Genomic DNA, 16,501 nt, shown 5'->3' with positions numbered 1-16,501 from the left:
TCAGCTCCAACTGTGCCTTAGCTTTCCTGATCCCATCCCTACACATGCAGGCAGTGTCCCTATATTCCTCCCAGGACACATGTCCCTCGTTCCGCTGCCTGTGCGTTTCCTTCTTACACTTTAGTTTGACCAGGAGGTCCTTACTGAGCCATGCTGGTCTCCTGCCTTCCTTGCCTGATTTCTTACACATGGGAATCAAGAGCTCTTGCGTGGTAAGAAAAATGTCCTCAACGAGCTGCCAGCTCTGTTCTGCTCCTTTATCCCTGAGGGCAGTTTCCCAGGGGGTCCCATCCACTAATTACCTAATCAACTGAAAGTTCGTTCTCCTAAAATTAAGGGTCTTGACTTTACTCTTCACCTGGCCCGTAGCATTCTCATACAATGTTCATTTTCTCTGATTGAGGTGATAATTTCCCAGTTTGCCCCTTAGCAAGTCCCTCCTAAAATGCATACCGCGGAAGATACAGAAAAGCCTTTTTGTAAAAGAAAGCGTAACAAGTCAGCCTGGCACATCATCATCTTGGTAAAGCCATGCTGTTCTTTAGCTCACTTTCCAACCTACCTTCACAGCCTTTATTACAAGGATCTGACAATTTACACTGATTAGTATGTGTGCCGAGGGAATGTGAAAAGACATTTTAAAATGTGCATAGTCCCCAGCAGCATTCAGTCCTTACCATCTGATAACTTATTCTAGGAATGTCTTGCTCAGTCCCTAGAATTTATTTAATTTAATTAACTTTTGTCAACTAAAGATGCAAGCACTACACCTGCAATACAATCAATGTCACCTGCGCTTACTAATAACAGTTGCTATTAGGCATTTGTTTTCAAGTATGAGATTGTTCAAAGGCAACTGTCATCGTGGCTATGCTTCTTCATCCCTAAAACACACTTTCCTTATTGAGTCCTTCCTTCAATTCCTCGTAGCTGTGTTAGCTTGTAAACACTGTTACCTGGCTACAGCTTTTGCCAATGCTAATTTTCTCTCATTACTATTCGTCAGACTGACTTCTAATAATTCTCTGTGTACCGCTATTTCCCAATTTTCCTTTTTTGCGTATTGTGCCAGAAATAGACACGTCTCCTCCTGTTTCTTCCTGCACCTAACAAATATATCAGTCTCTTAAGTCTCCAGCACATCTGAAGCCATCCATGCTGTCTGTGCTCCACAGCTAGTGCTCTAGCTGAATCTCTAGTCCCCACTCTCGCGTGAGCTACAGCGCAGTAATGCCTCACGTGAACCGTTTCCTACAGTACTCAAGGACAGCACCAGCTCTGGAGCATCAGCATCAGCTCCCTGCCCAGGTTACCTCTGCAGCTGCCTCAGAGGTCATCAGCTTCACTTCCTCATTCCTTCTTTTTGCCTAAAATCTTTCCTTTTCAGCTACCACAAAAACTCTTTCCTGTTTCTGGCTCTTTCAAAGAGTGATGTTACCCTGTAAGGATAAGAGAAAAAAAATCCCTAGCAAGCTCTTAAGATTACATTGATAGATCAGATTTCAAGAGTTTCCCCACGGTGCAGACCAGCATAGACAATTACAATTTTGCCTGCTGCTCTAGTATGATATCATATGATTTTTAGGGTTATATGGACATTTTCATCTGATTTTCTGCAATTGAAAGGAAACAGACCATATTAATACTCATGGCCCTGCCTGTTCCTTTTTTGTGACTCACTACAGTTTGAGAATTTTTACCTTTACAATGGTAGGTGCCTAGCTCAGAGCGCAAAAAGTATTTTGTGACATCTGCATGTCTGTGGAAGGTTAGGGGAAAATGTTTTATGAGCTCTTCCAGACTACACATCTGAAACTGCATTTCCAATCTTTAAACACAGATCTCAACCAATTTGAGTCTGTCACTGCAAGACAGGATCATTAAGCTTTTAATCAGTCCCAGGCTATTCTCTATTCAAACATTCTTCTGGGAATTGTTAACCTCAGAACTGAGCACCACAGTCTGGCCACCCTTTAGACTCCACCATCAGGTCAACAGGTTATCAGTAGGTAAGTCTAAAATGGCACTTTAATTGGCTGATTAAATTTACATGTAATATTATGGAAGGAGCTGCATGAAGTTTAGCACCTATGCCATCCTGCTTAATTGTTCACACTATGATATATATAATTTGCTTTATGATTCTAAGTACATGTGAGCTTATATATTGCGATATCCTAGCTTGCTTACCAATCTCCATTTTCACCTCCAGTCTCCCTGGTCTCAGCAGAGCCTCATCAATCAGGTCAGGTCTGTTGGTCATTCCTAAATTCAAAGTTAAAAACAAAATAAGCATTATCGGAGCTTACTAAGGCTCTCCAACTCCTGAATTCAGCCCATAGAGCTAAGAAGATATCTCAGAGAGTCTTAAGAAAACAGACAAAAGATACCCATCTCCAGAAATACCAGAAAAGTCATGCCCTGAAGTAGAGTCAGGGCAATGGGGATCAAACCTGTATCTGTGACTCTATCTGCAGGGCTCCAGGCATCAGAACAACTAGACAACACAGCTAGAGAAGCCCCAATCCTTCATATGCCAAAACATCAATGCATATCATCCCTTGCAAGTTTCCTTAAACTATGAAACGGTTGTTATCAACAGCTAAAGGAGGAAATTGTTGAAAGTGGCAATATCACCCCGTTACAGCACCATCTCCCTTTAAATCTGCTACTGATGCTTGTTAAATAGCGGTCATTCAGTTTGGATTAGTCCAAACAGATCCCATACCAGTAATGATAACTTAGTTGACCTGCAGAGAGCAAAATATCAGCAGTTTTCAACCAGACCCCATAACAGAGAAAGTAAGCACCATCATACCAATCACGAGGATGTTATTGAGCTGCTCTACTCCATCAATTTTAGACAGCAACTGGTTTACAACAGTATCATGGACTCCAGTGCTACCCGCCATGCTTCCTCTCTGCTTGCAGATTGCATCAATCTCATCAAAAATGATGATATGCACACCGCTGTTTGCTCCAAGCTATTGGAGAGAAAAACATGTCAGGAATGCCACATGTCATCACCGAAAGCAATCCAAACAAAACAGTAACTTCTCAACAAGCTCAGCCACGGAGATACAGAACATTGATACCTCCAAGTGGTTTTAGTATCGCATTATGTTTGTACCAGACCCCTTTCCAGAATAATGTCTTGCCATCCTCCAAAATGGGGTGGTTGGTGGGCTTTGCCCAAACACAGGACTGGTAAGAGAAGCAGTGTCTCAAGGAAGAGGACTAGACTGAACAAGAAAAGCACAAGCCCAAAGCTGGAACACACAGCTCAAAGGGTCACAGTACTCAGCATCTGGAAAAGCCCTCCGAAAGGGAGACGGAGAACAAAGCACATCTGTGGAGGGATGCACCCAGTGTGGGAAATACCCCAGGTTGTACTAAAGTTAGTAAATACACAGCTTGCCAGGGTAGCTTTGTCCTTAATATTTTAAAGACTCCATTCGTTCAGTGCCAATCGGGAACAGAACTGCTTATTTCCAGGTTCACTCAAAGGTGAAGCAGTTGCAGCTGGTAAGAGAACAGGATACTTTTTGTGATCGTCTTATGAAGCTTTTTCCTTTCAAATTCCACCTCTAAAATATCTTTTGTGGACAGTGGAGACCATGTTAACACTGGGTAAATGTGCTGTCACTGGCAATCTGCCCCAGACACAAGTCATTACAATACCAACCTTTTCGAGACCTTTGTAATCTCGCAACTTGTCATCAGGGCCATCCCCTCCAGCCAATATAAAGTCTATTTTAACAGGTGTGTTATTGCAAAGGAAAAGCAGCTCACGGCTTTCAGTTATACGGCAACAACCAGAGAGAAGGAGATTGTTTACATCGGTACGAGATACCACGCAAAGCCAACTTACTAATAAATCTTTTGCAGAAGAAAATTAAATGATTTCAAGCCATTAGCAAAATCTGCAGTCTTGTTAGGTGTAAATAAAATTAAAGGGATACAATGTCCTTTGCTAATGTCTTCTGAAAAGACTTCCCTATATTTAATTGTGACTTGCCTGAAATTGTATTTTACCAGAAAAATCTCATCAAGATTAAGTGATCCACAGCAGAGAAAAATTACCATAGCATATGTGAAATAAGTATTTACACCTTCAAACTAAAGACTGGGCTTTTGATAGCCAGCTAAAGTAATGGAGTAAAAAAAAAAACCAAGTTTGAAAAAAACAGAATCTTTATCTCAATTTCCAGTTTCAAAGATCTATACTCTCTAGTTTCGAGACTATTCTCATCCATTAGTTTTCTGCTGAGAAAAATTAATGATATATCGATTGTAACACTTCAAGGATTGTAATATACTCTAACCCAAAAACCTGAAACTATGAAAGGTTATTTGAAATTCATCCTATGTTACGTGCCACCTGTATTTAGTAGCAAAAATCCAAATAGATTAATTGCGTCTCCCCCACAAAAAAAGAGAAAAGAAAAAAACAGAGCAAAATTTTTGCAATCCTACTTTTAAGGACTTTCTGAGCAGGTGACACACCACATAATACAAAGCATAGCAGGATGGGCCCTACTGTATTACTTTAAAATAATTCTGCATGGAATTTAAACAAACTGTCCATCTTCAGCACAGCTAGCTAGAAGACCAGCCACCTTTTCAGGTTCCAAGATCATTTTTTCAACGGACATTGTGTGAATCTGTAGAACGCTAATATTCAGTGACTTGCAAGGAATAACTATAATCACAAGCTAAGCAGTGACTCAGTCTTTTAATGCAAGCAGCAATTTTCTGATTATAAACCTCCTTTCCGGTCATTCTTTAGGCACATTCATACTGACCATGCTATTTATCTATGTTTGCATTACCCTTCTTTGTTCTTCTTCTGCATCAGCAAACAGCTTGCGGATGTTGGCCTCAGATTCGCCCACATATTTATTGAGGATTTCTGGACCATTGACCACCTTTGGTTCTCTGGCATTCAGCATCTTGCCAATCTGTCTCGCCATAAGTGTTTTGCCACAGCCTGGAGGTCCATACAAGAGGATGCCTTTCACATGCTTGCAGCCTAGAACAAGAGAGAACAAGCTTAGAAAGCAGGCTTACGATGGAAGCAGCACTATGGTAAAGAGGGAATCGCTGCTTACAGTAGGGGTGCTTTCACAGGGATCTGGCAGAGATGTGCATTAGCCTTAGCTCTGCTCGGTGCCTTTTATCAGCGAAATTCAAAGACGGAATTGCCAGACTGGATCAGAGACGTTCCAACGATCTGGCAACGGCCAGGAAAAATAACCCGCAGAACAGCACAAACGCTCTCCCAGGCATTAGGCATGCTAAGTTAATAGCTGAGGACTGGAAGCCTGAATTATAACTTCTGGTTAGTAGTACAAAGCAGAGATCACTTGGTAAGCATGTGAGTAACATACTCTTCAGTTCAACAAAACCCAGGAGTAGGTCCCAGGGATGCTGATCGTCCCCAGGTAGCAGATACTTTTTTTTATATCACCATATGCCCTGAACGCCAAGCAAAGAGGCACTAGCAGTTTAGGACAAGCACGTACTGCATCTGGTTCGTTTCTCTCTTCTCCTACAGGGACACACGGTGCCTGCACAGGTAGCCTTCCTTCACAGAAAAGTTTCAGCTGAGTTTAATTTTCAGGTGTGTACAGAAAATGAAGCATCAGCCCCTCAAAGTTACTCAACTGACAGTGAGATCCCAGTGTAGACATAGATCAAATGCATTCGTCTGATTCTTGAAAGAGAAAATTAGTATTATTATGTAATAATGCCTAACCGTTTACCCCTGTACTGGGCTTTAATGAGTTCCATGTAATATATCTAGTTCTGATTCCGAGTTTATAGGACAAACATTGAGAAAACTGAAAAAGGCTTCTAAGAACCACTAAGAACCATCAGCCCAAAAAGCTGGACCTTAACTAGAAAGACCTGAAAAATTCTAGTTTATTCAAATAACAGGATTTTGTCACTGTGCACGAGCACTGGCATTTAAATTCTCTCCTCTAAGGAAACAGAGGGTACAACGGATGCAAGCTAATGCTGGGCACATCCCAGTCAGCAACGGCACAAGTTTCCTAAGTGTGCACACAACTCCTGACAGAGGTTCCCAAGTGTGAACAAGAAAGGTTTCCTGAAGGATTCATGGAATTTTGGATATACAGCCTGTGAGCCCCAGGTGTATTTTATCAACTGTCTGAATATCCTTAAGCCTGAATATTTCATGCTCTGCCTTCTACTGTGCTAAGAGAGGCCGTGGTACCAGCACACGTCTACAAGGAGGTTTGGTTTATTCATTTAATGGGACTATCAGCATGTAGACAAGATCTAGCCAGGCAGAAAAAGTAACTGCATCGAGACAAAACCTTTTTCCTGGGAGTAATCCGAAGGGGCTGGTGCTGGAAAACCCTGAAACAGGAGAGCAGAGATCATGTATCAGCACCAAGTTTTAAACACTGAGCACCAGACTCAGGGAAAGCCTCAAAGAAGTAGAAAGCCACAGTTTCATAGCAGAGGCATCTAACTACAAAAACAGCAAAGGAAAATAGAAGTTACCTAGAGAAGAAGAGACACGGGAGCTATATACTGCCCAATTTAAAAGACATGTACAAGACAGATTCAGGAACAGAGCGAGCTTGGATGTTGTTGGGTCACAAAGTGGTGAGGAAAGAGAAGAGAGAAATAACTAACTTATTTTGTCTAGATCCTTGTATTTCCAGCAGACCTCCTTTGTCTATTTTCCCACCAATATTGAAAACCAAAGAGGAAACAGAAAACTACAAGTAAAAAAAATCTATTTTCAACATTCAGGACACAGCAGGTATTTGAGTGATTTATTTCTTCCTACGCAATTTGAAGCACAATAAAAAGTATGAGTTCCTCACTATGCCTCTTCACTTTGCCCATGGAAAAGAAAGATGTGCAGACAGCAAACCACTCAGCCTACATGGACTCAAGATGTCCTTCTCATGTTTTAGACCATCTCAGCCACACGCAGCACCGCCACCAAGTTGACAGACTCCCGCACCTACTGCCCTTCCTCTAGAGTAGTAACTCATGTCACTGTCATCCGCACCGACCAGACCGGTGAGGACATCCCAAGGAAAGAGACCTTGAGGAAGCCACCGTAACCACTGTAGCCTATGGGAAAACAGCACGTTTAGAAACTGCCTCGACAAAAGTCTCGGCTTTGAACACAAGCGTTTTAATTACAGAGGTAGGGAATTCAGTAGCACCTCCTCCTTTTCGCTTGCTCCATCCAATTGCTGCATAAAATCCCTACACATGTGCGCCAGACAACAAGTAACACAAGATATCACTATATTTGAAGATAAAAAAACCCTATGTTTTGTTGCAAGAAAATTTATCTAAAACCTTAGAAATCTTGAAGTATTAATTGTTTGAGGTAAAAAGCAACACATTAATTAGTGGAAACTGTTCCATGCTGTAGATGACATTCATAATGGGTCTAGAGCACAGGGCTGGTGGGGAGCGGCTGAGGGAGCTGGGGGTGTTCAGCCTGGAGAAGAGGAGGCTGAGGGGAGACCTCATCGCTCTCTACAGCTCCCCGACAGGAGGGTGTAGTGAGGTGGGTGTTGGGCTCTTCTCCCAAGTAGTTAGCGATAGGACGAGAGGAAATGGGCTCAAGCTGCACCAGGGGAGGTTTAGGTTGGAAATTAGGAAAAATTTCTTTATGGAAAGGGTGGTCAAGCATTGGAACAGGCTGCCCAGAGAGGTGGGGGAGTCCCCATCCCTGGAGGTTGAACACCTCCAAAAACGAGTGGATGTGGCACTTGGGGACATGGTTTAGTGGGCATGGTGGTGGTGGGTTGATGGTTGGACTGATGATCTTAGAGGTCCTTTCCAACCTTAATGATTCCTAGTTTTTACTTTCATTAAAAATAATCCAGCCACCAAGCCAGGGAACATGAAATTGCTACTCTCCCCTTAATTGGTTTAGTGGTGGACTTGGTAGTGTAGGTTAATGGTTGGACTGGATGATCTTAAAGGTCTTTTCCAACCTAAACGATTCTATGATTCTATGATGCATTCTTTCTATACTACAGTCTTGCAGTTTGACTTTAAGGATCCAAACCATCCAACAAGAATCCTGCAGTGCTCAAAATATACCTTAAAAGCAAAAACCAAAAAAGTAGCAAACTGATGGCACAGAGCTCAGACTGAGAGGACCATAGTTCAGTTTCTACCATCATCAAAAGCTTAAAGAGCTTGGGCACACTGCGTTATTTGTCACCCACATGGAATGACTTCCCTCCTAGTTTCCAGCTTGTCTCAACTACGTGGTAAGTTCACCCCACACAACAGAGTCCTCAGAGCTGCACAGACCTCACAGCAACATTCTGCCTTTAAAGAACAAGTACTTTTCTCCTTTATTAACTTACCGATACTCAACTGTGATTTAATTTACTCCCACATATTATAGCAATAAACGATTAATTTCAATCTGAATAATTGCTCAATACAAAATAATCTCTATTATCCACATGCACTGCTTGCTCTCTCTTTCAGGGTGCTCATACACCAAAATGAAGTTTCAGGAGAACATTGCTATGACGAGCGTCTGATCCCTACCAAAATCCCAGAGAGCAATAGTGCTGCAGTGAATAAGCATGGTAATAAAGCTGAAAGATTTTTCTGGGCTTCCCTGCAGATAAATTTACTACAAAAAAATCAAGAGATATAGCTAAGAATTCATTAGTCAACTTTCAGGCATCTACGAGTCAAAAACATAAACAGCATATACTGTCAGTAAAGACAAATTTCACACAGGAACGAATGAGGCATAGATAAATTAAAAGCTATTCCTGTCAAATCAATGTCATGAAAGACATTGTTAACGTGTTTCATGGAGGAACACGATCACCTATGTAGCCAAACAGCACAAAGCAGGATTTCGATGATGAGTGATGCTTTGAAGGGAAATCCCAAGCAAAGCGACGCTCAGACAGCTCCACTGCGCTCCAGCAAGAGAGGCTATCAAAAGGCTACCGGCAAGTCAGGGCACATGTACACAAACAGGCCTGGGAGCATCCTGAAAGAGGCAGGAAAACTGTACTGTAAAGTATCGGTTTTCTTTAGTACACTTCCAAAAAAGAAACACGAAGAACAGTCTGGTCCTATTTTTTTTTTCTAGTTTTCCTGCAATTCACCATCTCTCTCTCAGAAGGAAGTACAACCTAGTTATAGCCACTAGAAGCTTCTCTTTTACAGCCCCAAAAACCTGAACTTCTTGAAAAGCCCAAGTATTCCCCTCCTCTGCCTGAGCTAACATAGCCTTCGCAAAGGGCTGTAACACACTGCACCTGAAGTCTCATTTTCCACCGTGGGAGCGCACGGAAAGCAAAAGGTAAGCTGGCGTGGTCACAGCTGGATGACTGGGGAAACAAGACAGCCTTTGGACAAACTTGCTTAGAAAGCCTCCCAGGATTTTCACCCTTTTCCTATTCAAACTTGCTTAGCATGAGAAAGTATCATCTCTTACCTACTAAATCACAGAATCATAGAATACCTAGTAAATCATAGAATCATAGAATCGTTTAGGTTGGAAAAGACCTTTAAAATCATCCAGTCCAACCATTAACCTACACTACCAAGCCCACACTAAACCAACCAAGGGTAGACTGGACTAAGCCATGTGGAAAAAAAAAAAAAAAAAAAAAAAAAAAAAAAAAAAAAAAAAAGACAGAAGCTGTTGCAGGAAGAAGGAAAGAAAGAAGGCTGGTCAAAGGTAGGCCACTGCTTCAGCTGCCGCCGAAGTCCCCAGCTGCACCATGCCATTAGCCACGCACCCCTCGGGCAAAAACACCGGCTCCGGGACACAGCCGGCTCCCAGAGACACCCTGACAACCACCAAACCTTACGCGGACAAGCTCAGCCAGCGCTGGGCAGTCCCCGCTCAGCGTTTCGCAAGCGAAAACACACGTGTGCTCCCCCGCATCCGACCGTCGAGGGCTTACTGACCGACTGCTGCAAGGCTTGGTTGCCGCTGAATGGGCAACACCGAGAGCTGGCTCTTAGTCCAGGTGGAAGAACGTTCCTGAAACCAAAGCAATTTGTTCCTCTTCAAATAAAATTGCCACAAGCTGCTCCAGTAGACATTTCCCTGTATAGCTACGTTCACCTGGCTAAAATTAAAGTTTTAAACACAAGCAGGACTTTATTAAAATAGACAGGTGATGACAAAATACAAATGTTATGTCTCAAATCACAGTGGGATCCTATCCACCACACAGGAATTTTGATTAAGTTTATCTCCCCTTTGCTGATTTCACCAATGCAGCCCAAATGTCAATACTATTATGAGACTCTTATAAACACAAATTATTAGCAGTGCAGACATCCAGACATCTCTAACTCATTAAGCTTACCATTAGGACTCCAAATCAAAGGTCATTGCTGTAACGTGATACTTAATTATGCAATTTAATGGCATACAGTTAGAGGCTGAATAGGTACGTTAACAGGAACTAAAATATACCAATATGGGAAACATTCTACAAAAAATATCAGGGAAAAATCACAAAAACTGGTAAAAATGGGGGAGTTACTAGTGTTACCAAGAGAAGTCAAACACTATTTTGAACCAGGACATCACTTAGCCAAAGACAAGATAAAGTTTATTTGTTTAACTCTCGCTACTCCCTTTTTTTGAAAGATCAGAAGACATGTTTTAGTAAAATAGGGATTTTCTACTTGGGAGTGTAATTCCCCTTTTAATTAAAATCAAAGCATTCTGCTGTGATTGTATCATTCAGATGCACCTATCGGGAACCTGCATCGATAGTAAAGTACCGATCCTGAACGCATCGGGGAGAGATGCTTATCTCTGCACATTAATCTTCAAGCAGGTTAGAGTAAGATCAGGGTTCCCAGACTTCACCTGCCACACAGACAACATTTCCCCAAAAATATAGTTGGGTGGAATTTCCCCCTCCTCTCACCCTCTAAGCTCAGCATTGTTCCAGCCTACATCACTGCCTCCAGTTAATCTTCCCGTAGGATTTACGTGCTACCGACAAGTAGCAAGACTGAAGTAACTTGTTTCTGCTTTTAATTCAAAGCTGAGACAGGCAAAGGGCTCCACCTGAAACAGAAGCTTTTTATTTTAGGTGGACTCTAAATAGCCGGTTTTCTTGATCTATCACATCATTTGCCATTGTAAAGAGAAGACAACCAAGTCACTAAGTTCTTCCTAGATCTTTGAGAACAGCTTTCTCATCGTATCTTGTTTGGCTGTGAGAAGTTTAATGCATGCATATATAAGGGGGCAATAACTAGATTTACGGCAGTGGCAGGACATTTATCAATTTCTGATGGAATGTGATAAAAATGCAAATAAATCAGCTTTAGAGAAGCTTCCAATGGAATGCCTTTGGCTACACAAACAAAACCACGGCTCTCAGGAAAAGGGATTTTGATAAGAATATATACAAAACAAACCAATCTTTAAAAGAAGTCATCACTGCAGGAAAAAAGAGTAAATGCCTCTGCCTCTTAATAGAGAAGCTCCAAAAATGTAGCTAATTTAAGACAGAGATTATGCAGAGCTGTTGGATGGATTGCTGAACACAGCAGCTGATGTTTACAGTCATATCCCACCTGGATGTTAACAGCCATAAATCTCATCAGCATTTTCTACTGTTTGGAATAAAGCTGGATCATTTCTGTCTACTTAGAAAGTCAACAAGATGTCACTTGTAAATGCCTTATGAACACTTAACCCGCAGAGCATTACAGAGTAAACGAGTATCAACTTAACAGGGTCACCGGGATGTCTCAAGGCCTGGTTTTGCAGCTAGAGAAAAACCGTGGTTGCCAAGCAGTGGCGATGATGCCTGCTAGCCAACACCACAACTGCAGCCATATGAGGCAAGAGCAAAAGTCCTCTCAGTATCCGGTGATGACTGCGGCCATCAACACAGAAATTCCTTGCAGCACATTTGGTGTAAAGCCCCTTCCCTTCCTCCCAGGCCTGCCATCTGTGACCTTCACTTCACATTTCCATGTTCCTGTGTTGAAAGAGAGAAGGTTTTTCTTTCCTGGCCATGCAGAATTTTGATGCCCTCTCTCCCATATCCCTCCCACTGGTCTCTTTCCGAGGCTGAAGATCTTCAAGCCAATTCACTCTGTGTACAGCAGCTTTTCTGATCCAACCATCCTGATACCCTCCTCCGAAGTTTTTCCAGTTTTACCGCATCCTTTCTGATACAAAGGTCAAGACCAAGACTGCATCCAGCAATTCAATATGTGAACAAATTACAGATATACACAGGGGCATAATTATGTTCCCTTTTGTGGGTTTTTTATGTAATTCTTCTTAATAATTACCAAATTCAAGTAGGAATTGACTGACCCCTACTGCGCCTTTGAGCAATTGTTTTTGTGGATCTACTATAGCCCCAAAATTTTGCTCAAGTGAAAAATCAGCACAGCCAGCATTTTACAAGCTGTGATTTTCATGCACATCATTTTTCACTGATCAACATGAGGTTTCATTTGTTGTTTTATTGCTGAGTCAGTCTTAGAAAGTCCTTCTGCAGAACCACAGAACAGTTGAGGTTGGAAGGGACCTCTGGAGATCATCTTGTCCAACCCCGCCGTGCAAAGCAGGTTCACCTAAATAAAGCAGGCTGCCCAGTGCATCAGCCACTCCTCCCAGTTTTGTGTCATCTGCAGACTTGCTAAGGGTGCCTCTGTCCTATCATCCGGGTCACTAACGAAGAGGTTAAACACCACTAGCGACCAGCCTCCATATGGGCCTTGCGCTGCTGATCACAACTCTTCGAGCCCAGCAGCTGAGCCGGTTTTCAATCCACCGTGCTGCCCGCTTAGCTAGTCTGTCTTCCATCAGTTTTTCTACAAGGCTTTTATGGGAGACAGTGTTGAGAGCCTCATTACATTTGAGACAAACGTCCACAGCTCTCCCCTCATCCCATGAGCTAGTCATCTCATTGTAGAATGACATCAGGTTGGTTAAACACAATTTCTGCTTCATAAATCTGTGCTGATCACTCCTGATCAACTTCTCGTCCTCCACTGTCTGGAAGTGGTCTCCATAATTAGCTGCTCCATCATCTTCCCAGAGACTGAGCGTGAGCCTGTGCCTGTAGTACCTGGCTTCTCCTGCTTGCCCTTCTTGGAGACAGGAGCGACACTTGCTTTCTTCCAGTCCTCAAGAACTTCTCCTGATTGCAATAATCTTTCAAAGAGAACTGAAAGTGGCCTCGCAATGACATGGGCCAGCTCCCACAGCACTCATGGGTGCATCCATCAGACCCCAACTGCAAATCAGTCTTCAGTTTAGATTCATTTCAACAGCTTCCCTTCCAAAGCCATTCATGAACACACTGAACAGCAGAGAACCCCGTGACTCTCCTCCACGGTGAGTGTGGACCGGCTATTCCTACTATTGTTCCCTCAACCATCTACTCAGCCACACAGAACCTCTCCTCACATTATTAGCTTCTTCACTTCCTTCAAGTCCCTACAATATGGGGAGTGCTTGGCTGGTCTGAAGTCAGTCTCTATGGGTTTAAGAAGGTGAGGTGAAAAGACAGATGTCAGGGACTTCTCAACTGTCCTCCCCCAAAAAAGTGCACACAGAGGTCTTTTTAGATATGTGGAGGAAGAGTTAAATGACCGGATTCAGCCTCACTGGCCACAAGGAACCATGTGCTTCAGGGTGAGGAGTGAACTTAATTTTGTAATCACGTTAGGAGGAGAAGACCGAGGAAAGCATTGGTCCACTCCTCCAGAAAGAAGAAAAGCTAACAACAGAAAATGCTAAGTTCAAACAGCTAAATACTTTTTTTACATGAATGAAGACTTCATGTGTTACATGGCAGCTAGTATTAATATCAGTGACAAATGGGCAAGAATAGGAAATATGGGTAGGAAAAGAACAAGAGACAGCCCACAAGAGGATTAGATATTTGCAGATTACTTGGACATAAACTTCACCCAAGAGCACTTAGAGCAGGTGAAATCACCTCAAAGTCACTAAGAACTTGGACAGGATGGGTGAGACACTGGGGGAAAGAAAGTAAATGCCATCCATAATGTCAGAAAGGGAAAAGGAAGGGAGCCACAGGGTTGGGCTAAATCTCAAGAGATCCCTTTCAACCTCAGTTATGTTCTGATTGTGTGGTATAGAACTATCACTAACTTCATTCCTGGAAAGTTCTGGCACAATGTCTTTTTAAGTAGGTTGAAGAAAACAAGGATGCCGAGAAATAGACAAAAGGAATTTATTAGATCAGTCTGAGACAACTTCCCTCTAGGAACAGGTAGGAGGTCACACACAGACAGGTTGAGAAAACAAATAAAGCAATAGAGGGCGATTTAGACTTTCATAAAGATATAAACAGGTCTCATACATCTTCATAAACATGTAGGAAAAACACACAGGCTGAATGAAGTTAAAGGTAGATGAGAAGTAGATGGGGAAAAAAACCCACAAACTTTAAAGCACAACGAGAAAGGATCCATCCTGAATTTACTGGTATGCAGTGCTTTTATTAATAGCCTGGAAGATGGAACAGAACGCACCTATTAAATCTGCACATTACAATGCCAAGATCTACAAATACACTGACAGGCAGGATTAAATTCATTTTACAACAATGTAATTTGATGCACAAGTTTCCACATTGGGGTAGGAATAATTAACTGCACGTTGCAAAACAAAAAAAAACCCATCATATTGAGGATTATAAACATGCACATACACCAAGGCACAGACAAAACCTGCCAGCTGACCTGGAATTGATTAGCACCTCAGTTACCGTGCCCTGTTTTGGTCATCACACTTCTAAGTAGTAAAGAATGACCAAGGGAAGAGAAACAAGAACGATCAGTGACCTAGAGGTTACAACTACGCGAAATGGTTTAAGAATCTGAGATCTAGCCTTGAGAATACTGAAGAGAAACACGAACAGACAAGTATGTAAAAGCCTCATCCAAGAACGTAAAAGAAATAAACAACATATGATGAACTGCTGCAAGACTGAGAATAAACACTTGAAAAATTTTGACAGTAAAGATGCTCTAAGCAGTGGAATAAGGCTGCCTTGTGAGGTTCTGGCACTTCTGTCACCTCAGTTACAGGTTAGACATGTCTGACACTGATTTTTCATTAAAATTATCCTATTTTAAGAATAGACTGGATGAGAACCTTTCCATTATTATTCTTCTTTTATAGTATCTGAGTACTTCAAGAACATTAATGTATTAATTTTTAAGATACCTTAAAAGACAAGCCTCCACTTCACAGGCAGAATCCAAGAAAGAAAATAATATCCAATTATATGCTAATTTGAATGTTCATCTTGTGTTTTGTTAATACTTCACTTTTACATAGTGAGCTGTACTTCAAAAACACAGAGCACCGAAACCAACTGATCCCAAGAGGTCAGAGCACAAGTTAAGATGGTTACCAGGAAACAGAAATCACTTTGGAAAAGTCTGATTTAACCTACTTATTGACGGTAACAGGAGAGGATGGAGAATTTGGGTTCCATTTCAATCTCTCAAAAGGAATGTGATCTGCAACACCAAATATTTCTATACCTGTTATTAAACACTAACAATGGCACGTACAAATGGAATCTGCTTTTTCAGCGGCCTCTACAAGGACCACTTCCCTGCTGAAAGTCAAGATTGTGTTTCAATGCACGGAGACACTTTTTTTAGTTTTCTTTAAAAAGAAAAACAAGAGTTCAGTACTAGCATTTTCTTTTCAGGTCTAAGAAAACGCTTTTCATTTTTGTTGAAATTCACAGCTCCAGGCACCAAATATCAAAAACTTTAGTCCAAATGGCTAAATATCTGTTGAAGACAGGAGGAAAAAAAAAAAAATAGTGTGATAAGTATTCAGCAATCTTAATGTTAGACAATGGCACAAGCCATTGAATGAGCTGAATTTAAAGCCTCAGCAGAAAAAACAGCATTTAACATGGATGTGAAGAAAGGGCTTATCTGCAGGAACAGTTTGGAAAAATATATTTACCAAACAAAAGGAGAAGCTTTAGGTGGAGCAAGAGGATGCTCTGAACTGCAACAAAGGGTAACCAGTTCACCATGAAGCTGCATAGCTTCACCGTGAGCTGGACGTCACAGAGATCCGGACAGGGCTTGAAAAGGAGGACGATTCCCTAGAAACACGGCTTTTGTAGGGCTGTCCTTCAGGAAGAGAGTGACCGCTCTCTTACCTCCACCAGGTCCCTGCAAGTGTGAAGTTCCTTCTTCAGAATTATCATTTGTGAAACAGTCAGGCCCCGTGGATGGCACTAAAAAGGAGTGCCCCTTTTCCTTCAAGACACCCTCCTCAATCCTCACCCAGATAAAGACTCAGTTCCATTTGGCAGTCAGAAGATTATTAAGAGTCAAGCATTAGGTGAAAGATACCACCACTGCCAATGTTCACAACGCATCTGCAGTGAATGCCTGCGAAACTGTAGCCTTAACCGCAATCAGCTTAACCTGACGAAGGTGCCGCTGTGGT

General features: G+C 42.0%; 1 protein-coding gene across 1 annotated transcript in view; it reads right to left on the bottom strand.

Annotated features, from left to right (window-relative positions):
- Positions 1–16,501, bottom strand: part of NSF (N-ethylmaleimide sensitive factor, vesicle fusing ATPase) — a 79,809-nt gene that overhangs the window by 28,988 nt on the left and 34,320 nt on the right. Inside the window, 3 exon segments of the mRNA XM_075722612.1 lie at positions 2,191–2,265; positions 2,819–2,984; positions 4,833–5,032. Coding sequence (XP_075578727.1) covers positions 2,191–2,265; positions 2,819–2,984; positions 4,833–5,032 — 441 coding nt within the window.

The sequence above is a fragment of the Pelecanus crispus genome, chromosome 18 (assembly GCF_030463565.1).
Source record: "Pelecanus crispus isolate bPelCri1 chromosome 18, bPelCri1.pri, whole genome shotgun sequence".
NCBI classification, from domain to species: Eukaryota; Metazoa; Chordata; class Aves; order Pelecaniformes; family Pelecanidae; genus Pelecanus; species Pelecanus crispus.
This window is presented reverse-complemented; position numbering and strand designations above follow the sequence as displayed.